Source organism: Furipterus horrens, unplaced genomic scaffold (assembly GCF_987537825.1).
Source record: "Furipterus horrens unplaced genomic scaffold, mFurHor1.1.pri manual_scaffold_6, whole genome shotgun sequence".
Classification (NCBI taxonomy): domain Eukaryota; kingdom Metazoa; phylum Chordata; class Mammalia; order Chiroptera; family Furipteridae; genus Furipterus; species Furipterus horrens.
In genome coordinates, this window is record NW_028327176.1 from 26,509,261 (window position 1) to 26,536,560 (window position 27,300).

Consider the following 27,300-nt stretch of genomic DNA (forward strand, 5'->3'; position numbering starts at 1 on the left):
ATTTCCTTGGTGGGGCCCGTAGGCTAAAATGAGTGACTCATAATTGTGGTAGGGGATGGGAGAGTGTCTTATTATTTTGACAACAGATCAAAGACTTCTAAGCTGCTTTTTGTATATAGAAGTATTTGGTTGGATATTACCTCAGACCAGGCAGCAGTTACCATTTACAGAATTCTACTTCTTTATGTGAGTCAAATCCTTCTTTGGTCATTTCTATTCAAAATATACTTTTAAAAAATTAGAGGCCAGTAGTTAACAGGACTAAAGTACACCTTCCTAGAAGATAAGAGTAAAGGAGAAGTGTACAGATAAGATTCCAAATGGAAAAGAAAAAATTTGATGGAGTATATATAGTCTTCAGTCTTCTAAAAGAATGAAGAGATTGAAACAAGGTGGCAGGGAGCTTGAAAATATGGGGAGAGTAGAAGTCTGCTGTTGGAGCTGTGGGGCATATGACAGGGACTCTGAGATGAAGATTTTGAGTATCAACTAAAGTTCTTTCTCCATCGACCATATTTACCTTTCTCCTAATCAAAAATTTTTCCATCATTAAGGCCTCAAATTATTTCCTGAACATGATATTTCCAGTTTTTGTTTCTTACTGGAATTGTTTTAAAATTTTTTGTATGTCTCTTTTAGTATATTTGTTATTTCTGCTAGATTATAAACTATTTTTTGAAGACAGGAACAGTTTCTTACTAACACAGCCTTGGAATGACTCAATAAATTCAAGTTAAGTTCAATATGGGAAGAAGACAGTTGTTGAAACAGGAAGTTGTGTTTTAAAAAATTACTGCTTTAGAGGGAGGAGTTGGGATAGATGCAAGAATAAGAGGATGTTATGGATGAGGGTAGCCAGGATTTTAGGTTTTGGGATTTTGAATATGCAGCAGTTCCTAGTGAGAACTTTACTGTGTGAGTCTTAAGAGTACAGTGAAATTCATTAGTATTTATGAACTGTCAAGCTAAGGTGTCAGAAAGGTCATCTGCTTAGGACTTCATCAAGGAATATAAACCATTCATGTCATGATAAAGTATAAAAATTATCATTGGTTTCCACCCTTGGGATTATGATGGTTTCCACAGTGATTAAAACTAAATTGATATATGTCTGGTTTGCTGCTCAGAAAGAGAACTACTACTTTATCTTTGGGTACTAGAGGTCACTATTGCTTCTAGTCTTGCAGGCTAATCTCTTGAGAGGGTTGTGGTTCAACCTTAAAATGCCCAAGCCCTGGGGGAGGAAGATACATACATACACACATGGCATATATATCTGAATTTGTATAACTAATCATTTTTATGTTCCTTTCTTGCAGTTAAGTTTCTAATCTAAATTTCCAAGAATATGCTTTAGATTTCTCAATTGAAAAACAAGCATTCACTCATAGTTCTCTTTTGTTTTTCTGCCTCTGTTTATTTTCTCTGCTTTAGGTGATCAATCACTCTTTTATTCCAATACGGAGGATTCCCAATACTGAGAGTTATCTCAAATTAAACTGTAGTATTGAAAGTGGCCTATTATCTACTTAGATATTTCCTTGCTCCCCACTCCCTCTGATAAATTGCTATCTGTTATTCTGGCACAGCTCAAAATGTTACTTTCTCCAAGGCAGAATTGCTCCTTTCTACTTATTTACCTACAGTTTCTTTCTGGACTCAAATCTTCATTTCACTGCTTACTACAATATAAACTTGAGCATGTTATTAATCTCTGTAGGCTTTAGTTTCTTCATCGGCATGATAATAGTAAATCCCTTTTAGGATAATGGTGATGGTTAAAGGGTTTAACAGTTACAACGTACTTAGGAGAATGCCTTGCACAAAGCAGGTGCTTGATAATAATACTCCACACCATTTACTGTATGGACAGTTGTCTGTTTCCTACATCTTTTCAATGTACTAGCCACTGTTTTAGGTTCTGGAGATTAAAGAAATAAATGATACTATATTTACCTTCAAAGGACTTTAGATAAAGTAAGAAACAGATAAATCAATAAATACAGTACTGTATGATAATTGGTATTAAAAAGGTAAATTTAGGGTGCTGCGAGAGTACCTAGGATAAATACCTAACTCCAACTGAAGCTGAAGGTTTATTGCAGGAAATGACATTAGCACTCATCTGCCTTCATGGTCTTAACAGCTACTTATTCGTGCCAATTTCCAAATTGTCTATATTCAGCACTTAAGAATTAACTATGTTCTAGAGTGTTCTGCCTGTATGCCCCTCAAAATTCATAAATTTAAAATGTCTCCAAACTGACCTCATCATTGTTTAAGCCATCAGCATTTCTTAAAACTACTTCCTCCTTTCCATTCATGCTACTTAGCTCTTGTTTCAGGTCCCCATCATCTCATGCTTAGACCATTGCCCTGAAATCAGCTCTTCCTGTAGAGCATTTTCTCTGAAATATAAATTGACCTAAGTCCTTTTTTCAGCTTAAAACCCTTTAGTAGTCTCTATCCTCTAAAGGTAAAGAAGTCTCTGTCATCTAACTCCTATTTACCTCGCCCACCTGGACTCACTTCTCCCATTTGGACTCTGTCCTCTCTTATTCTACATTCTCACTACATAAAGACCTTTTTGTCTGCCACTCATGCCCCACACATACACACCCCACTTTACTGTTACACATTCTTTCTGTTCCTTTATACATACTGGAATCAGATCTCAGTATCTTATCTCTATTTTACCTGACTACCTGTTATCTTTTAAGACTTTATTCTGCATTTTTTCTATGAAGCCTTTCTTGAGCTCTGTGTCCCTAATTATCCTTACAGAGTTACATGTCTTGTCTTTGTACTTCCATGATACTCTGTTACTGTACTTAGTTAGGTTTTCATTGCCAGTGTAATTTCTTCTGCAAGATTTTGAACTCCTTGATGCCAGTGGCTGCTTTGTATTCTTTTTTTTTTTTTTTTTTTTTTTTTTTGCTTTGTATTCTTTTGTAAACACAACGCTACGGTCATGATAGGCCCTGAGTGAATATTGGATGGGTAGGTGGATGATGAATACATATTAATTTAGGCATGCAGGGCTGACTAGCATATGCCAGCGAGAAGGACCGTTTAGGTGCAAAGGCACAGAATAAAAGTACTTAGTTTAGGAGTTCAGAATACACTGAAGCATGAGGTGTAAAGTTGGGAGTGTCAAGAAATAAGCCTCAACTGGTAGATAGAATCCACAGTAAAAGGTTTTTTTTATGCCTTGCTGAGGAATTTAGTTTTTATCCTGAGGGCACTAGAGAGCCATTAAAGGATTTTAAACTGAGGAGTGACAGGTAGATTTACAGTAATCCATTAATTCTAAGAGGCCTGTATTTTTTGGATTTTAACATCTCTGAGATTACAGTGCATCTTACAATTAATTGTCTTATAGTTCTCATAGGCAACACTTCTTCCAAATGGTATTCAAGATAATGGTGCACATTACAATTGATGATATATTACATTTAAAGACATATACAGTATGTTTTAGAAACACCATACTGGCACAGTATAGAAAATACTTTAAGAGCAGGATAATACTGCAAAAAGGGAGTCCAGTGTATAGGCATAAATTTAGGAACATAATCCAGAAGGGAAATTTTAGGCAGTAGTGGTGCAGATGCATTCATTTAGCCATTTAGATATTAAGTGCTTTGTTTGTGCCAAGCCCAGTGCTAAGAATGGTGAAATATATACAAGAATCACAAAAGAAGGTTTCCAGATAGAGTTAAGAATCATAAATGGTGATAAGCACTGTGAAGGAAGTAAAGAGGTTAGTGAGAAAGTAAACTAGGAGAGGCACTTTAGATAAGGGAATCATAGAAGCCTTTGAGGAAGTGGTATTGAGTTGAAATTTAAAAGATGAGAGTGAACCTTCTAGGTGAAAAACTTTCCAAGTAGAAGAGCAAATGAAAAAATCTTAGTGCAAGGAAGGATAGGGAAGAAAAATTTAATTCAAGATTTTGGTCATATGCTCAAAAAACAAGTCCATCTTGACTCTAATCTTACACTGTATACAAAAATTAAGTCAAAACAGGTTATAGACCTCAATATAAGGGCTAAAACCATAAAACTTTTATTTAAAAAATGTAAGAGAAAATCTTAGAGACACTGGGTTTGGCAAAGATGGCACCAGTACAAATAAAAGAGAAAACTCAATTAATTGAACTTCATCAAAATTTAAAAACCTTAAGCCCTGGCTGCTGTGGCTCAGTGGATTGAGCGTCGGCCTGCGAGCCAAGTATCACTGGTTAGATCCCCAGTCAGGGCACATTACTAGGTTGCACATCAGGTCCCCAGTTGGGGGCGTGAGAGGCAACCACACAGTGATGTTTCTCTCCCTTTCTTTCTCCTTTCCCCTCTCTCTAAAAATAAAATAAATAAATTATTAATAAAAAAATAAAATTATTTAAAAAAATTTTAAAAATCTTGTTCTTTCAAAGCTGTTTAGAAAATATGCAGGTAAGGTACAAACCAGGAGAAAATATTTGCAAAATATAACGTTTGTTGAAGAATTTTTATCTATAATATGTAAACTCTTACAACTCAATTAAGAAGACAGCCCATTTAAAAAATAGGCAAAAGATTTGAACAGACACATCACCAAAGAAGATACATGGATGTCAGATAAGCACATGAAAAAATATTTAACATCTTTAGATATTAAGAAAATGCAAACTAAGAACACAGTGAGATACAACTACACGCTCAATAGGATAGCTAAAAGTAAAAAGATCAATCATTCCAAGTATTTTCAAGAATGTGGAGCAACCTGAAACTCATGCAGTGCAGGTGGGAATGTAAAATGGTATAGCCACTTTGGAAAACAACTTGGCAGTTTCTTAAAAAGTTAAACATTCACCTACTATACAACCCAAGTTATTTACCTTTAATAAATGAAAGCGTATGTCCACACAAAGACTTGTACATTTAGTTTATTGCAACTTCATTTATAATAGTAAAGAACTGGAAACAACCCAAATGCAGCAGGTAAATGAATAAAACATGGTGGTATATTCATTTAATCAGATAGTTGGGGGTCTCTCTTGGCAGTAAGAAGGCAAGACTGATCTTCAACAAGGAAGGTAGAGGTACAACCAAGGTGTAAAGGTGAGTCAGGGTCAGATAATGAGTGCTGACTCAGATAATGAACTTAAGTTCTACAGGGATTACCAGGGATCTTTGATTTAATTTTTTAAATAGATTTTTAATATTAATCACATAATTTACCAACATTGAAGGAATTTTAAAAAGAAAAAATGACGCACAATTCTGTAACAACTTAGGTTTCTCTTTTTCCCACTTTCATCAAAGGCTTTAACTTACGGGAGTACACATGATCAGATCTAGGTCTCAGAAAGATAAATTTGATAAGAGGGATAGGAGAAGCAAGGCCAGGGTTATGGATGAAGGTGAGCCATGGTAGTGCAGAATAGAAAGATGGAGGTCGACCTGGGAGACACAGAGGAAGAGGAACCAGTGAATCTGGAGATAGAAGGGAGAGAATCAGGAACAATTGACTTATAACTTGAATGACAGGATAATTAGATGCAATTTATCTTGTTCAGTGATATAGCTAATCAAATGCTCATCTCATCCTAACCCACCTTTATACCATAGGACTGCTGAGGCCCATCTCCTACCTGCCCCTGAAGAGACCATGTTTCACCAACTATCCTTTCTTTAACCTCTTCTAACCATTTTTTAGATTCTTCATCTGTGATGTCTAATAACTGCTTGATGTAGCTAAGTAGTATTCAAAAACTTATTCTCCTGTGTTGGGTGGTTTTATTATTGTAATCAGAAGCACCTACACTAAATGGTAACCTATAGGAGAGAAGGAGTGAGGATGTGTGTTCCAGGAGGGGTGTACAGAAACTTCAGCTCTAATGGCATATATTTATATTTTTCAAAAGTCAAGGCCAGGGCTACTGTGGCTCAGTGGATTGAGCGTCAGCCTGCGAGCCAAGTGTCCCTGGTTCAATTCCCAGTCAGGGCACATGACTAGGTTGTACATCAGGTCCCCAGAGTGAGAGGCAACCACACAGTGATGTTTCTCTCCCTCTCTTTCTCCTTTCCCCTCTCTCTAAAAATAAATAAATAAATAAACAAACAAATTATTTTTTAAAAAGTCAAAATCAAGGTTTTGCTTCTGATAATGGCAGAATAAGCTCCATTGTTTTCCTTTCATTATAAATTTAATAGCAGTTCTTACAGAATGGGGTAATATAAACAGGATTATAATTGGTCACTTTGATTTTTTTTCTGCACAGTATTTTAAGTAATGTTCAGTAAAGGGTTATATGGTGACTCAGTCTTAGAAATATATTAATATTCAGAAGAGCATATTTCATAATCAGTAACTAAAATTTCAGTATAGTATAATTGCTGAGTAAGAAATAATATTGTCAACAACAATATCAACATGCAATGTCAATTTAGGTTAGTAAATGCTAGAAGTACGAAGTTCAGGTTGATGTACCATTTGAGGCATTGATACGAGAATGGTAGTTATTTTTTAAATGATATTTAAGACAATTCAGAACATTCAAAATACAATGGAAACAATTCCATTAAATATGAAACTCAGATTATGTATTTATGAATTATACAACTATATATGTTTTGATCAGTGCCTATAATTTGTTGGTGTTTAGTGAATAGAAGACTCACTGATTATTAAATTCCAAGTGAGTTACAGAGGAATTAATATTTCTCATGCAGATTGTAACTCTAATCAATATTTAGAAACTCAAGCAATTATTCCATTTATACTTTGCAGAAAAATGTGTTTGTTTTTCCGTTGGAGACAATTGCTAACTTGGTGTGTATGAAATACGATCTCTTCTTTCTTCTTGATCTGAAAGAACATGAAGAAACTTTGTTATGTATTTGTTTATAAGAGAGGTTTGGACATAATTTAACATAGGAAATTCAGAAGTAACAGGCCTATCTCCCTGTTGTGCTCCAATTCTTCAGAAATAGAATATTCATACTTAATGCCTCTCTGAAAGGCTTACATCATGTGTATATGTTTAAGGGGAGATTCTGATAAATAAAAAAGATAAAATTATCATTTGTACTTCAGCTTTTGGTGTGGCTCCAAAATTTCTCCAGTTTTTAAAAAATTATGATTTCTTTCACTAGTGACTATACAATCAACAAATCCAATGGGAGTTCAGTTTAGGCAAGAGATTCAGTTTAGGCAAGAGATTTGTTCTTTTCAACATATAGTACTATAAAATTGTCAATTATATATTATGTTTTTGAGACCTGCTTTTTCATTCACACCAGCACCTTCATTTTTCTATTTTTTTCATCCATTTTACATAATAAAGGTAATATAATATTCAAATAATTGCCCAAACACGTCTGTTTTTTATTGTTACTACTTTATGGAGTAAACTTCATAACTGGCTCAGTAGTTGGAAGCCATTACATGTAGGCCTTGAAGTGGACATGAAAAGATGTCTTTTTGAGTAAACATCTAGAATGTGAATAGAGAGCCTACTCAGACTATTCAATACGATGAGATATGCACTGCCATCTAATCATATCTGGCTTTTTTTGCTTAGAAAAACATCTTCAAGGTCCATCCATGTAATAGTGTGTTTCACAACTTCATTTTTTTAGGCTGAATAATATGCATTGTGTGTGTGTGTCGGGGGGTCTTATCTGGAGAAAGTCCAGCCATTGTTAATATAACGAGAACGGTTTGCATGACATAAATGTAACCTGGCAGCCAAGGAGAGTGGACTGGAATGCACATGCATGAACAATGACTACTAGTTAGTGGGAGCGGTAGGTGCCGTTGAGTGAGCCATGCATATTATGTGGCTGTCACATTCAAAATGACTGAGCAAGTAGAGCAACAAATCTGCATCAAATATTACATTAAGCTTGAACATTCCTCCGTGGAAACTATTCAGATGATTCAGAAGGCCACAACCATTGGCAACTGGTGATTGGCATCTTCATTACAACAATGCGCCAGCTCAAGCATCACGTCTCGTGCAGAGTTCTTTGATGAAACATCAAATCACCCAGGTTTCTTAGCCCCTGCAAAAGTCCAGATTTCTGGCTTTTCCCAAAACTAAAATCCACCTTTGAAAGGGAAGAGATTTCAGACCTCTGATGAGATTCAGGAAAATAGGATGGGGCAGCTGATGGCGATTGGGAGAACTGTGTAAGGTCCCAAGATGCCTACTTGGAAGGGGACTGAGGGAGGCATCATTGTCTTATGTACAGTGTTTCTTGTATCTTGTATCATCTTCAATAAATGTCTCTTTTTCATATTACATGGCTGGATACCTTCTGGACAGACCTCGTATACCACATTTGGTTATCCGGTCAGTGGACATTTGGGTGGTTTCCACTTTTTGGGTATTGGGAATAATGCTGCTCTGAACATGTGTGTACAGATATCTGTTTGATTTCCTGCTTTCAATTCTTTTGGGTTTATGTATACAAAAGTGGTATTGCTAGATCATCCATGTTCAGTCTTTTGAGGAACAGCCAATACTGTTTTCCACAGCACCTGCACCATTTTAAATTCCTACCAGAAATACACAAGGATTCAGTTTCTCCACATCCTTGCCAATACTTGTTATTTTTTATTGTGTGTGATTGTCTTCTTCTTTTTTGATTTTTAAATATTAGTTGTCCTAATTAGTGTGATTGATCTCTTTAGAGATGAGGTTTGGGAGATTGAAAGAGCATGGGAAATTGATTGCAGACTATATGATTTTTATATAGTGATTAATGTATTTGTGTGTGTGTATAACAAAAAGTAAAAAAAACAATTATATTTTAAAGACTAGCTATTGATACAGGAAAAGCAGTGCTCAGAGGAATGGTTATGTTAACAAAAAAAATCTCAAATCAGTAACCTCACTTTAACCTTAAGGAAATAGAAAAAGACGAAATAAATCCAGAACTAATCAAAACCACAGGAGATAGCACATAATACTGAGAAGGCTATAATTTTTTAAAAAAACTGAAAATAACAAGTGTTGGCAAAGATGTGCTAAAACTGGAACTTCCATACATTGTTGGTGGGATTGTGAAATGGTATACAGCTGCTGTTTGTTGGCTCCTCAATATGTTAAACATAAAATTACCATGTGACCCAGCAGTTCTACTAGTTGTTTACCTAAAAGAATTGAAAAGAGATGTTTACATGAAAATTTGTACGCAGTTGTTTATATGGCAGCATGACTCTAAATAGTCAAAAGGTGGAAACAACCAGATGTCCATGACGGATAAAAGAACAAACAAAATGTGGTTTATTTGTATATACAATGGAAGGTTTACCAGCCATAAAAAAAGAATAGAGTACTCATACATGCTGCCACATCGATGGACCTTGAAAACATTGTGCTAAGTGAAAGAAGTTGGATTCCCTGTATATGAAATATCTGGACTAGGCAAATCTACAGAGATAATGCAGGTTAATGGTTGACAAGGGCTGGGGAGAGGAAGGAAGGAGAGGGGGATAGTGACTGCTTAATAAGTACAGGGTTCCTTTTTGGACGATAAAAATATTCTGTGACTGATTAATGGTAATAGGTTATGCAACATTGTAAATATACTGAATGCTACCAAATTGTACCTTTATAAATGGTTAAAATGGTAAATTTTATATTATGAGTACTTTCCATATTTTTTTAAAGCTGTAATGCAACCAGAAGTCACCAGTTTGGCAAACTAGCACTAGACCTGATGACCAGTGATATTAGCATAATTCGTTGGGGGAGGGGGGTTGTACCCTTAAGTGAAAAATTTCCTAGGAAGTTTCAAAAAATACATTAGGTCTCCACCTTCCTCTCTTCTGAGTCATTTGGTCTGAAGGTAGGGTCTAGGAATCTATATTAACGTAAAACTTCAGATGGTTATGATGCAGGTGCCCCTACAACCTTATTCATGTCGAAATGCAGTGTTATACCATCATGTATGGAACACTCTAGGGTGCCAGATATTTTAAGCTCCATATATAAGTTTTTTACTTTATGCTTTTATGAAGAGAAGCAAACAAACAACCGTGAGATTGACCATATTGAAAAGTTAGATTTTGTTGTGTGCTTGTGAGAAAACTGGGTCCAGAAGTTCAAAACTATTTACTAACCCCAAATCTAAATAAACTTAGCCCTTGAGTATATATATGTGGGTGTTTTATCTTGTGATTTTGAATCTTCCTGACCACTCTAACATAACCATAACATTTATTCCAATCCTTCTACTGTATAAATTTAAAAAGCAGAGGTTACTTTGTATACTTTGATTTATTAATATGGAATAACATACTAACATTGAACATTTATGATTTTTAGGATTTCTAATTAAATTTCAACAGAGCCTGAGACTCTTTCTGAAAATCAGTGATATGGGAGTTTGTGGTTTAATTTGAAGCACAACTTAAAATCAAGCACTTTAAAGCTGCAGTGTGTGGAAAGCAAACCATTTAGCTAGAGAGTGATCTAGCTACAATTTAGCATAGTTTCTCTATAAATTTGTTCTGATGAGATTAAATTTTGAGACAAGAATAATGTATGCTGTATACCAGGGGGAGCAATTTGCTTACTAGCTCCAAACGCCAATAATTTAATTTTTTAAACTACAGTCTTTGAGAAATATTTTGAAGTTTGATGTAAAAATATTTTTCTTAACCACCTTTAGGTCAGCCAGGCATTCGAGAAGCTATTTCCATGTCCTGTATAACCAATGGGAGTGGTGCAAACAGAAAACCAAGTCATCCCAGCTCTGTCTCAGTTGCCAGAAAAGAAACACTTTCATCTGCTGCTAAAAGGTATCCATTTGTAAGGGGGGAAGGGGGTGAAGCTAACATTTTTAAATGGTTGAATGTGATAACCCAGTCTGTTTCTGAAACAAATATAAAATAGAGCTTATGGAATTCAAGTGAGTATGGCTTTTGAATTCTTTAGCTCTGAATATAGAGACATCTAGCCTATACTCAGTGTGCATTTATTGTAACTATGGAGTTGTGTGAGACAGCTTTTGGTTGGCATCAAAAAAAGAGAAAGCAGTTGCATTTCCTGGTTTGGTTTTGTTTCTTTTTAATAAAAGCGTTTGTTGATGAAATAAGCATCTCTGTGTTTAATGTAATTATATAAGTGAATTTTCCATAGCTAGTGATACATTTGTTAACAGCAATTAATTAATTAATTTAGTAGTAGTATAGTGAACATGCAGTATGTTAGTTTCAGATATATAACAGTTCAGCATTTATATCCCTTAGGACATGATCACCACAATAAGTCCAGTAAACATCTGTGAGCATGCAAAGTTATTAAGATATTAATGACTATATTCCCTATGCTATATATTACAACCCTGTGACTTATTTATTTTATAACTGGAGGTTTGTACCTCTTATTCATCTTTACTTTTTTCACCCAACCCTCCACTCACCCCCTTCCTTCTAGCAACCATCAGATTGTTCGCTGTATCTGAGTGTGTTTTATCTTTTAGATTCCACATAAAGGTGAAATCATGCAGTATTTGTCATTCTCTGATACAGCTTTTTTAAAGGGGAAATAGAATCTTTGATATATATCCACATTAGTGGGAAGTTAAAACTATTATAACTTTATTCTTTAACCATAACTATAAAATTAAGGCTATTCAAAATATTATAGTAGTATGTGGTGTGTGTGTGTGTGTGTGATGTAGGGCAGTGGAAATATTACAATGTAAAAGTTTCTGTGGATTACAGATTTACATTCTGTATGTTGTTTTCATCAGTTAATTCATTTAATGAGTTGTTTCAACAAAATTGCTTTTGTGTAATTCCTAGCAAATTATTCCCTATATAGTTTGGAGAGACCACAAGAGATCAACTACATAATCTTAGAGCTGTTTTCTTCAAAGAATGATTGAGGACCTTAAGTAATAGAATAATATTTAAAATGTACTGATAAAAAAATAATTGCCTCAGTAAACTAATGCCAGTGACTGAATTACTCACCAGAGTGGCTAAAAGGTATTCATTTGTAAGCTGGGTGGGAGGTGGAGGGAGTTGGAAAGCCGGGTGAAGTTAACACCATTCCTGTTAACCAGAAATGATGAAAAAATGGCAAGATCTTTAGGCCTTTTAAAAGCCCTTTCTGTAATGACAATAAAGTCATTGTCATTATAGAATCTAGACTTTCTTCTCCAAAGCATGCCAAAATTTATTACTTGTGTTCCACTTTCAGGAAAGAAAAGGACAAATTATAAGAAAACAGAGTGGAAACTTTTAATATAATTCTTAATCAACTTCCTTGTACCAGTAATAGTTTCCTTCCATAGCTATAGTTCTGTGCGGTGATCAGTATTATGCATAATAGTGACTTAGCAGCCTAAGACCAACTGACTTTGTTACTTTATGATGCAGGTTCTCTGTAGTACAGTCATACCTTGGTACTCGTCGACTTCAGAACTCGTCAAACACTGTACCTGTAGCATTTTGACAAGAAAAAAGTGTTTCAGCACTTGGCGCTTGCTTGGGACTTGCTAGAACTTGCATGAGTCACAGTGCCACCCTGCAAGAGAAAATGCTTATTGTTTGGTACTTGTCGATTTCGGCACTGGTCACAAGTCCCAGAATGAATTAATGAGTACTGAGCTACCACTGTATTTTGCTTTTAAATAACCGAGGAGGAAAATCTTATAAGTTGTACTGGGCCCGCATAAGAGTAGTGACCTGTGCATTCAGGATAGTTTGAAGAACAAAAAAGTAATTTCTAACTCACATATAAATTTCAAAATTAATCTGATATTTTTGAGGTAGAATTGTATTTCTAAGCACAGACTTCAGAAAACTGAACATGGAATAGACAGTCATGGGCCAGTCTGAAGATATCAGAACGAATCAGATTAAGAAATTCACTGTCAAAATAATATTTTAACATTTTAAACTTTTATAATGTGATAAATTGTATATACTATGTATATTTTCAGAATTTCTTAAACGTGCTTTCTTGTAGATTTGTAATCAAATTGCAAAATGTGCTGTGATTAAAATGTGTAGACAATTGATTGTTTTCTACCTTTTCAACTCTGGAATGCAAGTTTTTGATTTATCTATTTTGTAATATTGTCAAAGTGTTTGTGCAATAGAAAGATTCTTATCCCATGTGATTGGGAATGGCAGGTGCTTCATTAATCAAGGGTCAGTGCAGAATCACAAGAATTTATTACACGTATTTTAACATAAAATATATTCACATATTTATTTGTCAGTTTGAATGAGCCTTTCACCCTTCTCTAAATATGTATCTCATTAGATTCCTTGTTGATGATCTTGCATAAAATACAGCCATAAATCATTTTTTATAATTTTTAATTTCATTTTTTAAAACAGAATGAGAAATTTAAAACTCTAGCGAAACAATATGAATTAGAATCCATTTCTTTCTCTCTGTTTTTTTTTCCCCACAATCTTTTATAATTGCCTCACTTATACAAAACTTACGGGCAATTTTTTTTAGTAACTCATTTCTATGGAATCTTTCCAGAGCACTTAACTTAGTGTTCATAGAACTTACAGTTCTGTTTTCTCTGTATATCTTGTCAGTTTTCTTTGTATTTAATTATAATTAAAATAACAGGTACAACTGGTATAACAAATTCAGGGGGAAAAATACAGTGGACTCTTGGTAAGTTTAAAACTCAGCTGGCAGGAGTAGAAGTACACCGAAGAAATGGGAATTAGAGAATAACCTACGAAACATGATCATTCATTGTGTTTTGGGTGTCAGTATGTATTACAGAGGTAATGGAAAGTGTCACTAATGCTCTCATTTAGGTAAGTTAAAGTCAGATCCCACCCAAATCTGCTAAAGATGACAAACTTCTTAGACGTCATTTTGGTCCAAAGGAACAATCTTCATAGATACATTACCCTATTATTATTAAATTCTTCACTGAAGATTTTAATAGCTTCCAGAATTTTCAAAGAAACATATTCATTATTGAATGAAAGCAATGTAAATTGTATTAGCTATATGGTTTAGGATTTTGAATTATATAATAATCACTTTTCCCATCATTTGATATATCTTTTTTGTTTAAATTTGTGTTGTTCCATGTTATACTTTATTTTACAGTGGTACAGAAAAAAAGAAAGAAAAACCACAAGGACAGAGAGAAAAAAAAGAGGAATCTCATTCTAATGATCAAAGTCCACAAATTCGAGCATCACCTTCTCCCCAGCCCTCTTCACAGCTTCTCCAAATACCCAGACAAACTCAAGAAAGCAAGAATTCTACTCCCACCAAAAGGTTTTAATTGTCCCTGAGTTCAGAGCTAGGGAATGGTTGTAATGATACCTAAATTTTTCGACATGAGTAAAAGCTGACTATCCATGGATTCCAAGAGAAAGCCTAGTGGCTTTTATTTTTCTTTCTTTGTTGCTATAAGCTATAACCTTTATTTTTAGCACATTGGGAAATGAAGATTTAAGGTCAAAATTTCTCAGTTAAAACTGGGGGGGAAAACTAAGTTTTAAACAGTTTGATGAAAGGAAGGCAGAGAAATAAACTACTCTAAAACCCAAACATTTTTCTAATAAAGTTATAGAATATTTCTAAATTATATATAACTGCATAAATGTAAAGCCATGGATAGAAAAGTGCAATATGTAATTATCCTCTTCATATTTTGGCATCATTACAACCTTCGATTTTCAAGGGCCCCTCTTCGTTGTGACTGCATCTCAGTTTTAGTTTTGGGTTTTAGGAGGATAAGTTCTTGCTTGAGTAGAGAAATGGATCCATTTCACTTGGTCTTTTCTTTGCTAAAGGCTTGCTTGAGGGCTTATCTCTGTGTCTGTAATAATTAATATTTCAAAGTTATGAGAATGAGAAGGGGAGAATGAAGAAACATTCTAACAATGTGTGTAAGCCTAAATTGGAGCGCTAAACCTGCATGCTGGGAGTTCAGTGCTACAGCTGCCTTGTAATCAAATATTTAGACGAACTTAATGAAATTTGCCTGCTTTAGAAGTACTGATATCAGCTGTATGGATAGGTATAGTTATATAGGGTGGGCAAAAGTAGGTTTACTGGTGTTCATATGGAAAATAATACAATAATTAATAATAGTACAAAAATAAACTTTTGCATACTCACAGCTATAAACCTACTTTTGCCTACCTTTGTATTTTATCATACTTGTCTTAGAAATCTTAGGAAAATATTAAACAATTCCCAGAACTGGCTAGGATTTTAGTAAATAAATGACAACCATTCCTAAAAGATTTATAATGTATTTTTATTTGATCAGTTTAATATTTTGCCTCAAATCACTAATGGAAATTTGGAAAACAAAAAATTCTTCACTTGATTGATGCATGTTTAACATTTTAAGAATGCTTTGTCTGTCTCTCACACAAAATCTTCTGCCTGGTCTCATGTGGAATTTTTCTTGAATATAGCTTATTAATGTTATGCATCTTTGAAGTGTGCGTGGTTAAAGGTGGCCTATTTTTATAACTAATCTCTTAAAGGTTCTGATTTGACTTGGAGTCTTCTTTGTCCCAGATCTTTTTTTTTTCCAGCGTATTAAGGTCTCTTGGAAATGTGCTTGCCATTCTAAATTGCTCATTGGATACACTGTTGCAAGAAGTCTTGAAGACTGGATGAGTTAGGATAGTTAGCAAAGCAGCCAAAAACTCATTTATAAATCAAAAAATTTCAGTTACAAATAAATGAAATTAGTGTTGATAGTTCTTATGTTACATTGTGTTTATTTCTGGTCATGGTAAAATTGTCTCTAAAAGATGTAAACAAGAGTTTAACTTTTAGTCCTATAGTTTTAGAAATTGTGATTTGTACCATATACAGTGAGACCATAAAAATGAAAATAGCAGCTTTATAATGACTTACGGAAAAATACAGGTTTTTTCCACAAATTCACAGTTTCACAAATTAGGAGAAATAGTGCTAGCTACTTGGAGATTTAAACAAATGGTTTGTTTTCTTTTTCTATTAACAACAAAAAAAGAACAGATTATTAAAAACCAAATAAGGTTTCTCCTAATGAATCTTCTGAATAATAGTGAAAACTATAAAACAATCTTGGTAATTGCCTTGCTTAACTCCTTCACTCATCCAGGAAGAATCTTTCAACTAATCCTTCTCTTTTCTGGATTAGCTTTAAGGAAATGTTAATTGCTGCTTTTGTGTTCTATATAAACTGTCAATTACAAGTCATTGCTACTTACAGGATTTTTCTCTTAAGAAATTAATATGTTTCTTACAGCATAAAACGACCACCAACAGCTGAAAAGTCACATAATTCATGGGAAAATTCAGATGATAGTCGTAATAAGTTATTAAAGGCAGTTTCAACATCAAAATTAATATCTAAAGTTATTAAAAATACAGACAAGTAAGTATTACACTTTTTCAGTTATATCTGAAAATTAATTATATGAATGTCATTTTTGCATGTACAGTTGAGTGCCTTGTTTGAGTTATTTATTTTTTAAACCTATATTATTGATACTGACAACAGAACAGCGTAGTGATTACCAGAGGAGGAGGAGGGTTGGAAGAGGTAGAAGAGGGTATAGTGGGGATAAATGGTGATAGAAGAAGTCTTGACCTGGGGTATGAACACAGTACAGTGTACAGATGATATAGAATTGTACACATGAAAACTATATAATTTTATTAACCAATGTCACTCCAATAAATTCAATAAAAAAATAAAAACCTGTATTGGAATTTATCTTTTTTCTTCTAAGTGTATTTTTTCTTTAGTGTTCTAAAAAAGGCTACATTTTCATGTTAATGCTCAACTCAAATTGTAAATTTCAGTGATCCCATGAGTATTTTTTATAAGTTTCTAATGTTTTCACTGTTCAGTTGATTTTATGAAATATCCATTGTTTTATAAAATAGTATGTATTAGTGGTTGAGACCAGTGAGAAGCTTTTTAAAATGCTGATGCCTGAATTTCACTTCTAGAGATTTATGTGGGGTATGGCCTAGGCATTGAAGCTTTTACAGTTTCTTAAGGTGGTTCTAATAATGGTCAGCCAAATACAATTATAAAATAAATGTCTTTGAATTTCTTTTGTAGGCATAAAGATGTCATCATCAACCAAGGTAAATTAAAAATACTGTTAAAAAATATTTATGTTGCTTTTCTATATCAGTTATATTTTTTGCTAATTGATAAGTATATCGATTATTTTCATTCATTGTACTTTATCAGCTCATAGTAATTAAAGAGAAGTGCATTGCTGTAGTCATTTAAGACAATGCCCAATTTTTATTATAAGATAGGTCATTTTTGTCTCAACCAGCAAAAATGTCAACTCATCGGAAAAAAAAAAAAAAAGCCAAGGTAAGAATAACCTGCACAGTTGGTTGTCTAATGAGTTAATTTCTCCCTGGATCTCTTTATTTGGCTTTTCATTATTTGTAATACCCAACTTCCCTCTTAATGAGGGAAATACCTGTTAGATAATTTGAACTAGTGAATCCAACTATCCAACTATTCTAAAAATCCATCTTATTTCTGTGAGCTCTGAAGGTTCAAGGTCAACAGTAGAAATAAATACATCATTACAAAGAGGTATAAAATGCTTAAGGGAATTTACCTCTTAAAAAACAATAAAACTTGTACTTAGAAAAAAGCCAATTAAAAATTGATAAATTTTGCCCTGGCTGGTGTTGCTCAGTGGATTGAGCGCTGACCTGCAAACCAAAAAAGTTGCTGGTTTGTTTCCCAGTCAGGGCACATGCCTGGGTTGTGGGCCAGGTCCCCTCCAGTCGGGAACATGTGAGAGGCAACTGATCGATGTAGCTCTCGAACATCAATGTTTCTCTCCCTCTTTTTCTCCCCTTCTTCCCCTCTCTGATAAATAAATAGATCTTCAGTAAAAAGGATTGATAAATTTTAACTCAGTTTCCTGTCTTGCCAACTTCATTGCAAATAATTGCTCATTTCTTGAAAGCTCAGACTGAAAATATGAGTCTAGCAAATCCATTTCCTCTTAAATTTTTTAATATTCATTGTAAATTCTGGCTACTTGCTGTTGTTGGCTTGTTCTGACCAAGAAGGAGAAACTTTCTGTAAATGTGCATTTAATTTAACTGCCAAGTGGGTAAGTTTTATGCATCAGTTTCACATTCTTCTTAGATTGCCTTCAAATTTAATTGCTCTCTAAATGAAAGCATGTCCTATTTTTGCATGCAATTTACAGGTCATTTCTATGTATCATTATTTTTTGGCTATTAGATACAATACAGTTAAATATTTTGTTAGAGATTTAACTTGATTTTTACTTTCTTTGATTTTAATATGAAAAGAAATATTTATTTGTAATCTTTGGATTATTTGGTTTTACATAGAAATTTTAAACGAAGTTGATTTTAGCTGGCATTCTTCATCTTCAGTAGGTCTTTCTCCTTTTGTAAAAGTATAGACTTAAGTAATGGTTGAAATAGTTTAAGGAAAAAATGAGATTTTATTTACAAAGATGATTCTTATTACTATATATCAAAACATTTTTTAAAAATAGAAGTCGTGGTGCCCTGGTTGGTGTGGCTCGGTTGGAACGTCATCAGGTAGACCGAAAGGTCGTGGATTGTAGTCCCTGTCAGGGCGCATAACTAGGTTGCAGGTTTGATGTCTGTCTGTCTGTCACTCACCCCACCCCACCCCGCCAACTCCCCTCTCTCCCTTCTTCCCTCTTTATGAAAGCAATTATGAATGTCTTTGGGTGAAGATTTTTTAAAAAGAAGTGGTGGTATGTAGTGAAAAGGGCAGTGAATGAAGAATCTTTGTGTTTAGTGTTTGCTGTGACTTAGGCAAAAACGATGATGTCTCTTAGAGTTTTCTAATCTGGGAATAATAATTATAAAGCTTATGTCACATGGCTGCTGAACGATCAAATAATATATATGAATGTACTTTAAAAATAGAAGAGACTATTAAAAATTGCTGTTGTTATTACAGTTTTGCTGAAGACTTTAAACTTTAGAAAAATCCTTATACAGTGAATGAGAAATGGCTATCTGCCTCTTTCTCACATTGTGCTGTGTTCTTTGGAAGAAAAAAGGAATTTCAGATTCCTGTATAATAAGTGAGTGGTTTGAATTGGTGACAGTTTTCAATACTGTTCGGGTATGTAGGTAATAAATGTATTTAAAAGGGAAAGGTTCTGCTACAGAAACATCATTAAGCAGGGTTTTAACTCCAGTGTCTGGAAAGAAGGATGATATGAAAAGCTGGGAAAAGATGTAGAAAAATAAGTTAAATACTGTTGTAAGAACTTTAACTTAAAAAGATTGTCCCACTTCCTGCCAAGATGGAGGCGTAGACAACTAAGAAGGAATACAACGATCTCAAAACTAGAAACAACAGAAGCTCCAGAAAATCAAACTGCATGGAAGTCCAGCAAACAAAGATATAAAGAAGAAATACTCATCCAGACAAGTGGAGAGGATGCGGTGTGGCGGCGGCTGCAGTGGCAGCAGTGGCAGGCCGGTGGAAAGCGCAGTCACACGTTTTAAGAAGTTGAGAGGGACACCTGGGGAGCGTTCCCAGCTCCTCATGGGACCTCACAGCTCACGGTCCCAGCACCAGGGAAAATCAAGCCTTATTGCTTCTGACTGTGCAGATCAGTGGGGGTTGGGGTGGAAGCAGAAACTGCTGGTCTCTCAGCAGAGTCTGCTTATTTAAAGGGCCCCCACGGTCCTAGAACATCTGCAGACCCACTCACTCTGGGAATGACAGCCAGGGCAGCAGCTAGAGGGGCGCCAGTCTGCCGCGGAAGTGGGAGAGGTGCCTGGAAAAGGTGCGAGTGCCGGGCAAACGGCATTGTTCCCTCTTGGACCCCTCCCCCCCACACAGCACCGCAACGTGGTGAAACAGGTCACACTGTACTGACGAGTCTGTAAGGCTATGCCCCTTACAACGTAACAGGAGCAACAGTTCTACCTGGGATACGGAGGCAAACAAACTCAGGAGCCTGTCAGGATGATGAGACAGAGAAGTATGGCCCAAAAGGGGGAACGGATCAAGATTCCAGTGGGAGAACTAAACGACAAGATGGCCAACCTAACAGATGATGAGATAGACAACCTAACAGATGAAGAATTCAAAACACTGGTGATAAAGATGCTCACAGGCTTGACAGATATGCTTGAATACAGCAAACGCATAAGAGAAGAAGTGAAGGCTATGCTAAGTGAAACAAAGAATCCACACAAAACCAATGGTGAAGGGAAGGAAACTGGGGTTCAAATCAATGATTTAGAACATAAGGAAGAAAAAACAGTCAACCAGTACAGAATGAAGAAGCAAAAATTGAAAAAAATGAGGAAAACTTCCAAATTTTGCAAAGGAGATGGACATACAAGTCCAGGAAGCATGGAGAGTCCCGGGTAAGCTGGATCCAGAGGGGACCACACCAAGACACACCATGATTAAAATGTCAAAGGTGAAAGATAAAGAGAGAACCCTAAAAGCAGCAAGAGGGAAATGGAGAGTTGCCTACAAGGGGGTGCCTATAAGACTACCAGCTGATTTCTCCAAAGAACCTTTGCAGGCAAGAAGAGACTGGCAAGCAGTATTCAATGTGATGAAAGGCAACCTGCACGCAGGATTACTCTATCCAGCAAGGCAATCATTTGGAATGGAAGGGCAGATGATGTGCTTCCCAAACAAGGTAAAGCTAAAGGGGTTCATCATCACCAAGCCATTATTATGTGAAATGTCAAAGGGACTTATTTAAAAAAAGATCAAAATTATGAACGTTAAAATGACAACGAACTCCCAACTATCAACAACTGAATCTAAAAAACAAGAACAAATTCCAACTAAGCAAACCAGAATAGGAACAGAATCATAGGTATAGGGATCATTTGGAGGGTTATCTTTTGGAGAGTTATCAGAAATGGGGATATAGTGCAGGGATTAAGAAGCATAATCGGTTGGTACAAAATAGACGGGGAAGTTAAGAATAATATAGAAAAGGGTGAAGCCAAAGAACTTACATGCATGACCCATGGACATGAACTAAGGGGGGTGGGATTGCTGGAGGGAAGGGGGATACTGGGCAGAGGGGAGCAAAGGGGGAGGGGGGAATTGGAACTATTATAACAACATAATCAATAAAATATACTTTAAAAAAATTGTCCCAGATGTTGGAATTTAATAATATAAATTGTTGCTTGCATTCAGCTTAGTTTTGGGATTTGAATCTGTTTTTTTGCCACTTTAATGAGTTGTATTCTGTCTACAGTATACTTTTATCACTAGAGTGTATCTCTTGTGCTTCAGCCTGTTAGGTGGTTCAGGCCTGACCGAAATTGAGGCAGAGTCTATAGAAAGAAGTAGTTGGATTCTGATGGTTTAGGAATAGTTGGGGAACAGAGGGGAATTTATGAAGGCTAGCTTGAACAACTAGTTGAGAGACGTCTACTAAAATAAGGAACATTTGAAGAAGAGTAGATGTACGGAAAAGAATGAGTTTGGTTTCGGACAGTTACACTTGAGTTGTCTTATTATAAGACTTAATCTACTGTGTAGCAAGCAAAATAGTGTAGACGTTTAAACATGCATTTTGGAATCCAGGGACTGCATTTACCATTACTTAGCTGTGTGACCTTGATGTAACTTCATCTGAAGTTTTTTATTTTCTCACCTATAATTGAGACAGTAATAAACCTTCAAAGATAATAAAGTGTTTATAGTACATGGCACATAGTATCAAGTAAAGTTTAGTTTTTACTATATGCATCCGCCTATAAATCCTTGCACTCAGATGTGTAGAGTAAGATGAAAAGATGGCTGTTAAATAGATGACCTTTATTTGCATAGCATATTTCACAACACATTTACTTATACTTTAGGTATTAACCCAAAATACATGTCATTTTTCAGTAATCTTTTAAAAATATGATTTATTGATTTCTTTAGCTCTTTTTTCTTTTTCCTTTTTTTTTTTTTTTTGACAACAAGTATGATGTGCTCCAAACCAATCTTCTTTGATTTGGGAAGAAGCCATTTGGTACATTTAAATGAATAGTAGCAGGAAAAACTACCTCAAAGGCCTGTGTTCTGCTGCCACAGCAGAGTAGAGAAGAGCTGTAAACTGCTGGTCAGCACTTAGTCAGAAGGAAGGAAACTGTGGGTGAAAGCAATAGGAGGTGGAATGGGATGTCCACGGGGCAATCTGTAATGCTAGGTGTGGGTGGAAGGACAGGTTATACCACTAAAAAGAGGCTCTTACTGACATCTGTATCTACACTCAAATCCCACTGCAAGAAAAATGAAGACTTAGCACATCGTTTAACTGAATAAGTTTTTCTGTGGGACTATTTATTATTAAATGTAGCAGTTAGGTTAAAGTACAGTACTAATCATTTGATAACTTATTGAATAGGAAGTTTTTTGAGCTAACTTGGGGGACTATAAACTTTTATAAAATTATACATTGGGAGAAACAGATAATAGTCTGACAACTTTTATAATAAGCAAAATGAGTACACCTTATAAGCTTATCCTTATAGTTATCAAGTAGATTACATTTTTGAAATGTAGAAAATAAGTGTCACATGACCTTATTTTAGGGCAGAACCTGAATGCCCTCAAGTTATTGCATGTTACTGGATTGTTTTGTGTTTTTTTGTTTGTTTGTTTTTTAGGCTTGAAAACCCTTTTATCATTTCTCCATTGTAGCATCTTAAACTAGTGCTATTTAGAATTAGCACATAATTGTCTGATCATTTTGAGAACCTAAATGTCTGAGACCCTGCTGGAGAGAAATCTGCTTAATTGAGGAAAAGGGAACTCCATTATGATCACCAAACCATGATCTTATAGTGGGTTGCACGGCTCTAAGATTAGATTTATTCTTGCTTAACTATCAAATCAATGCAGTAATATCTTAACTACAGGTATGTTTAAAGGGAAGAATAGTTTTAATATCTTAGAAAATTGAGACATAATTGACTATTATTAGCTACCTAAAAAACCTGTCTAAAAATGGCTTCAGATGAAAAATACTTTACAAGCCATTTTGAAATACATACTGTCTAAAATCCTTTGGTAATTTGTTGTAGCCAAACAGTTGTTCACATAATCTAAAAATGTAAATATAAAATCATTTACGAAATTGGAGGAAAAAACTCTAATCTTGTCATTTTAAAAGTTATTCCTGTTCTGATGTGTTTCTTTATTATCAGATACACATTTTAAATATTCGTTTAACAAATACTGAATGCTTACTTTGTCAGAACCTGTCCTCGGCACTCAGGGATTCAGCAGTTACAATGTCTGAACTTTGTGGAACTTATATTCTACATATAAGAAGCAGATAATAAGACACTTAATATGTCAGGAGGTAAATTCTATTGGGAATGAATAAGAAGAGTAGAAAACTATTTTATAGAGAGTAGTTAAAGAAGACATTTGTGATAAAGTGATATTTAAACTTCCTGAAGGAAGTGAATGAAATATGTGGCTATCTGGAGAAAATTTCATGAGCAGAGAAATCTAGAAGTACATGAACTCAAAGACAAGAGCTTTCTTGCTGTGTTAAGGAACAGCAGGGAGGTAATTGATTGTAGTGTGCATAGAATTTCATATTTGTTAACCATTACATTTATAAAGTACAGATTTATTCTAAGGAGCAGAAGCTTCACTAGGCACCTCACTTAGGAAAGGGTAGCAGAGTGGTGGAGCGGAAAGAGCGAAAGAATGAGACCTGGTTAGGGGTGAAGTGACCTGTACCACAGAAGTTTAAAGAATCAAAATCCTATAATGATCAAAATTATTATTGTAACTTGTGGAGAATTTCAAAATTCCATTTGCTGAAAGAAATTTTGAAAAAAGTGAAACGTTCATGTTATAATTTTTTTCATATGACTGAGGCCTCGGACCTCAATTTCTTCATGTATAGTTAGGCTTATACTAGATAGCACTGAGGGCCTCTTGAATAACTTTTGAAAGCTCTTTCCTGCATCAAATATAAAATGGAGGACAGCCCCCCATTCCTTCATTAACATGTTTTAATCTTCCTTTTAAAGAATTTGAATGCAGGTGCTTTTGTTCAGTGCCTTGTGTTGTTTTCTGATCTGTTGACTCCAGGCATGTTCTGTCCCCAAACCTGATCATACATGTGCAAACTGAGCCTTGTATCGGAAAGAGTAACTAATAAAATTTACCTATAAGGTATATAGGCTAGCAGTCCTACTGATACTGTCTATATATTGTTACCTATTGAGAGGAGGGAGTACATTCTTACCTACTAAGAGAGTGTGCAGGAGGAAAAAGACCAAAAAATGTTAAAAAGCCCTTCATTGAGCTACAGATGGTATCTTTCCTTGTTACTGAGATGGAATCCAAAACTTTGCAATTTCAGAATTTAGGACAAAGTGGGGGATACTCGCTTTGTCTGTCTTAGTGTGAATAGCAGGAAGGGCAGGAAACCAAATATTGCAGTAAAAAAAAAAACACCTTATAAAACTTAGGTATTGGGCATTTTAAAATGGGCTGTATAAACATTCCCTACATTTCTAGGTCTGGGTGTATCCAAGTATTCTCTGTATTTTTAAAAATATTTTATTATTTTTAATCCTCACCCAAGGATATTTATTATTATTGATTTTAAAGGGGGAAGGGAGAGGAAAAGAAGAGAGAAACATCAATGTAAAAGAGAAATATCAGTCAGTTTTCTTCCATAAGCACCCCAACTGGGATTGAACCTGCAACCTTAGGTATGTGCCCTGAACAGGAATTGGACCTACAGCCTTTTGGTGTATGGGATAATGCTCCAACCAACCGAGCCACCTGGCCAGGACCAAATAGTCTCTATATTTTAAAAGGAGACAAAAAGGGGCACATTTTCTCTGTTAGAGATTTTTTAAAAGCCCTATAAAAGCAAAGGTCTGACTTCTTGATGTTGTTGCTAACAGTCATCTAGATTAAAATATTTTTGAATGCTGTTCCAATTTCTTTTTAATATAAATTGTCCCAACTTTTAATAATACGTGTTAAGACACTTTTCCCTTATTTTTCTTTTTTTTAACTGAGAGAAAAGCCCCTACTACCCTTTGGACATGGAGAATATGACTTTTAATAAGAGAACATCCTAGTCTTGCATATTTATTTTAGTCTGGTTAAAAATTTTTCACCCATACTGTATTTTCAGAACCATAGACATAAGTTTAAAAAGTCTAAATTAGAAAATGTGATTAAACAGAAAATCTTAATTCCACAGGCATGACCATTGACTGAGATGACATAGTTAAAAATCTATTTTGTCCAGAAAGGCAGTTAGACTCCATAAAGCATTGCTCACTTCTTTTTTTCTAAGCATTTGCTTGCTTTTTTTTTTAAATTTATTTGTTTGTTTGTTTGTTTTTAGAGAGAGGGGAAAGGAGAAAGAGAGGGAGAGAAACATCGCTGTGTGGTTGCCTCTCACTCGCGCCCCCAACTGGGTCCTGACGTGTGCAACCTAGTAATGTGCCCTGACTGGGAATCGAACCAGCGACACTTGGCTCACAGGCTGACGCTCAGTCCACTGAGCCACAGCAGCCAGGGCCTAGGCACTGGTCACTCTTAAATTAACAGTTATTATTTTCCTGAAGTACTTTGAAAAGAATTTTGAAACATAATTAGATTTAGTAGAAAAATAGGTACTATTGTTCAGTAATATAAACCAAGATTGCAAGAAAAGGCATAGTAAATCATGTGCCACATTCCTGAACTATACTCATAATTGGTTCCTCGGGAACCATTTCACCAAAAATATTCTGTTGATTATTTCCTTTAATAATACTTTTAAAACTTTTTAAAGATTGTGAAATACTTTAATCTTTCTGAAAATGTAAGCAAATAATATAGCAAGCACCCATATACTGACCACCCTGATCTGTGAGATCTTTATATTTTGCTTTATTTGTCTTGTTTTTTTTTTTAAGAAATAAAGCATTAAAAGTAAAATTGAAACCTCTTTTTAATCCTGTTTAAGTAGAATTTCATATATAAGTTTTTATTGTTCCTCTGGGGGCTTCTGATTCTCTTTCAACTATAGTTGAGAAGGAGCTAGGAGGATAAATATTTTGATATCTGAAGTTTACTTTTTGAATTTCTTTCAGAAAATTAAATACAACTTGGTAAATGCAGATGAAAAATTTTTCATTTATTTAGCACTTAAAGTAAGTTTTCCTGTGTCTTATATTGTTGGAATACGCTTCTTTCCTCTTTTCCCAAAGAAAAACTTTTCCAGGGAGTAAAAATAATCTAAAATGTTTAAGCAAACTTCCATAGCTGATATTTTCAAGTAATTAATAACAATCACAATTGTAAACAAAACAGCAAAGATAAATCTAATTAAAGGAGGTTTAGATTCAAGACAGTAGTTAACTTAGTTTATTACAGTAATTAGTATAGAGTTGATTAACAGATGTGTAAAACTTGATTATGTCTCTGTTGTAAGCACTTAAGAGGCGAGGTTCACATCTTTTATTTCTTCATTGTGCACCCCCACTCCCTGCCCCCATGTAATGAAGAATTCAGTAAAATTTACCAGCTGCCAGAACTGTGCCTGTAGGACGAAGAAAATTAAGGTAGTATGATACTTCAGTACTTGGTCAAAATGTTCAGACCTGGTTCTCGTTCTAGCCAGTAAAACTAACTGCATAATATTTGGCAAGCTCCACAGCTAGAAATTTTTTAATCTGTGAAATAAGATTAGTTAATATTCTGGTTAATTCAACCCTCTTTTTAAATTTGGGGATCTGCATTTTTTGTGGTCTATTTTTACAGTTAGACCTTTGAAAGGAGTAAAATTTAGACTTTATGATAGTACAAATCAAATTCCTTGTACAAAGTCCAAAGATCCTTACAGATTACATTGTTTCATTGGAATTTAAAAATATTAAGTCATTACTGCAGTATGGCTGTACGTTTGAAATTAATTGGGATTTGAAATCTTATGTTTGAAAATAAATTGTTTTTAAGAGAAGATTTTAACCAGCCTAAAATGTTCTGACATTGTAATCAATATTTCTGACATCTTGTTTATAAGTTGTTTAGCTCTCTGATTTGGGGGACTACCATTGTTAATGCATGTTGACCAGTCACAAAAAAAACTCATTTTTTTCAAGCCCAAACATTGTTGACCAGTAACGAGTTAACTCATGTTTGTACTTGAATTACCTTATACAATCTTTAAAACTGAGAGTAATATAGGATTTTGCAAAAGTTTTCTTAATTTGTGTTCAATCGTGTTCATTATTAAAAAAGTATTTTTCTAGATACTCTGGATTTTATCACAATTTTAGT

General features: G+C 34.7%; 1 protein-coding gene across 1 annotated transcript in view; it reads left to right on the forward strand.

Moving 5' to 3' along the window:
- EML4 (EMAP like 4) overlaps positions 1 to 27,300 on the forward strand; it is a 133,953-nt gene that overhangs the window by 58,594 nt on the left and 48,059 nt on the right. Inside the window, exons 3-6 of the mRNA XM_090281209.1 lie at positions 10,666 to 10,795; positions 14,097 to 14,270; positions 16,252 to 16,380; positions 17,077 to 17,102. Coding sequence (XP_090137335.1) covers positions 10,666 to 10,795; positions 14,097 to 14,270; positions 16,252 to 16,380; positions 17,077 to 17,102 — 459 coding nt within the window. The remainder of the gene's footprint in view (positions 1 to 10,665; positions 10,796 to 14,096; positions 14,271 to 16,251; positions 16,381 to 17,076; positions 17,103 to 27,300) is intronic.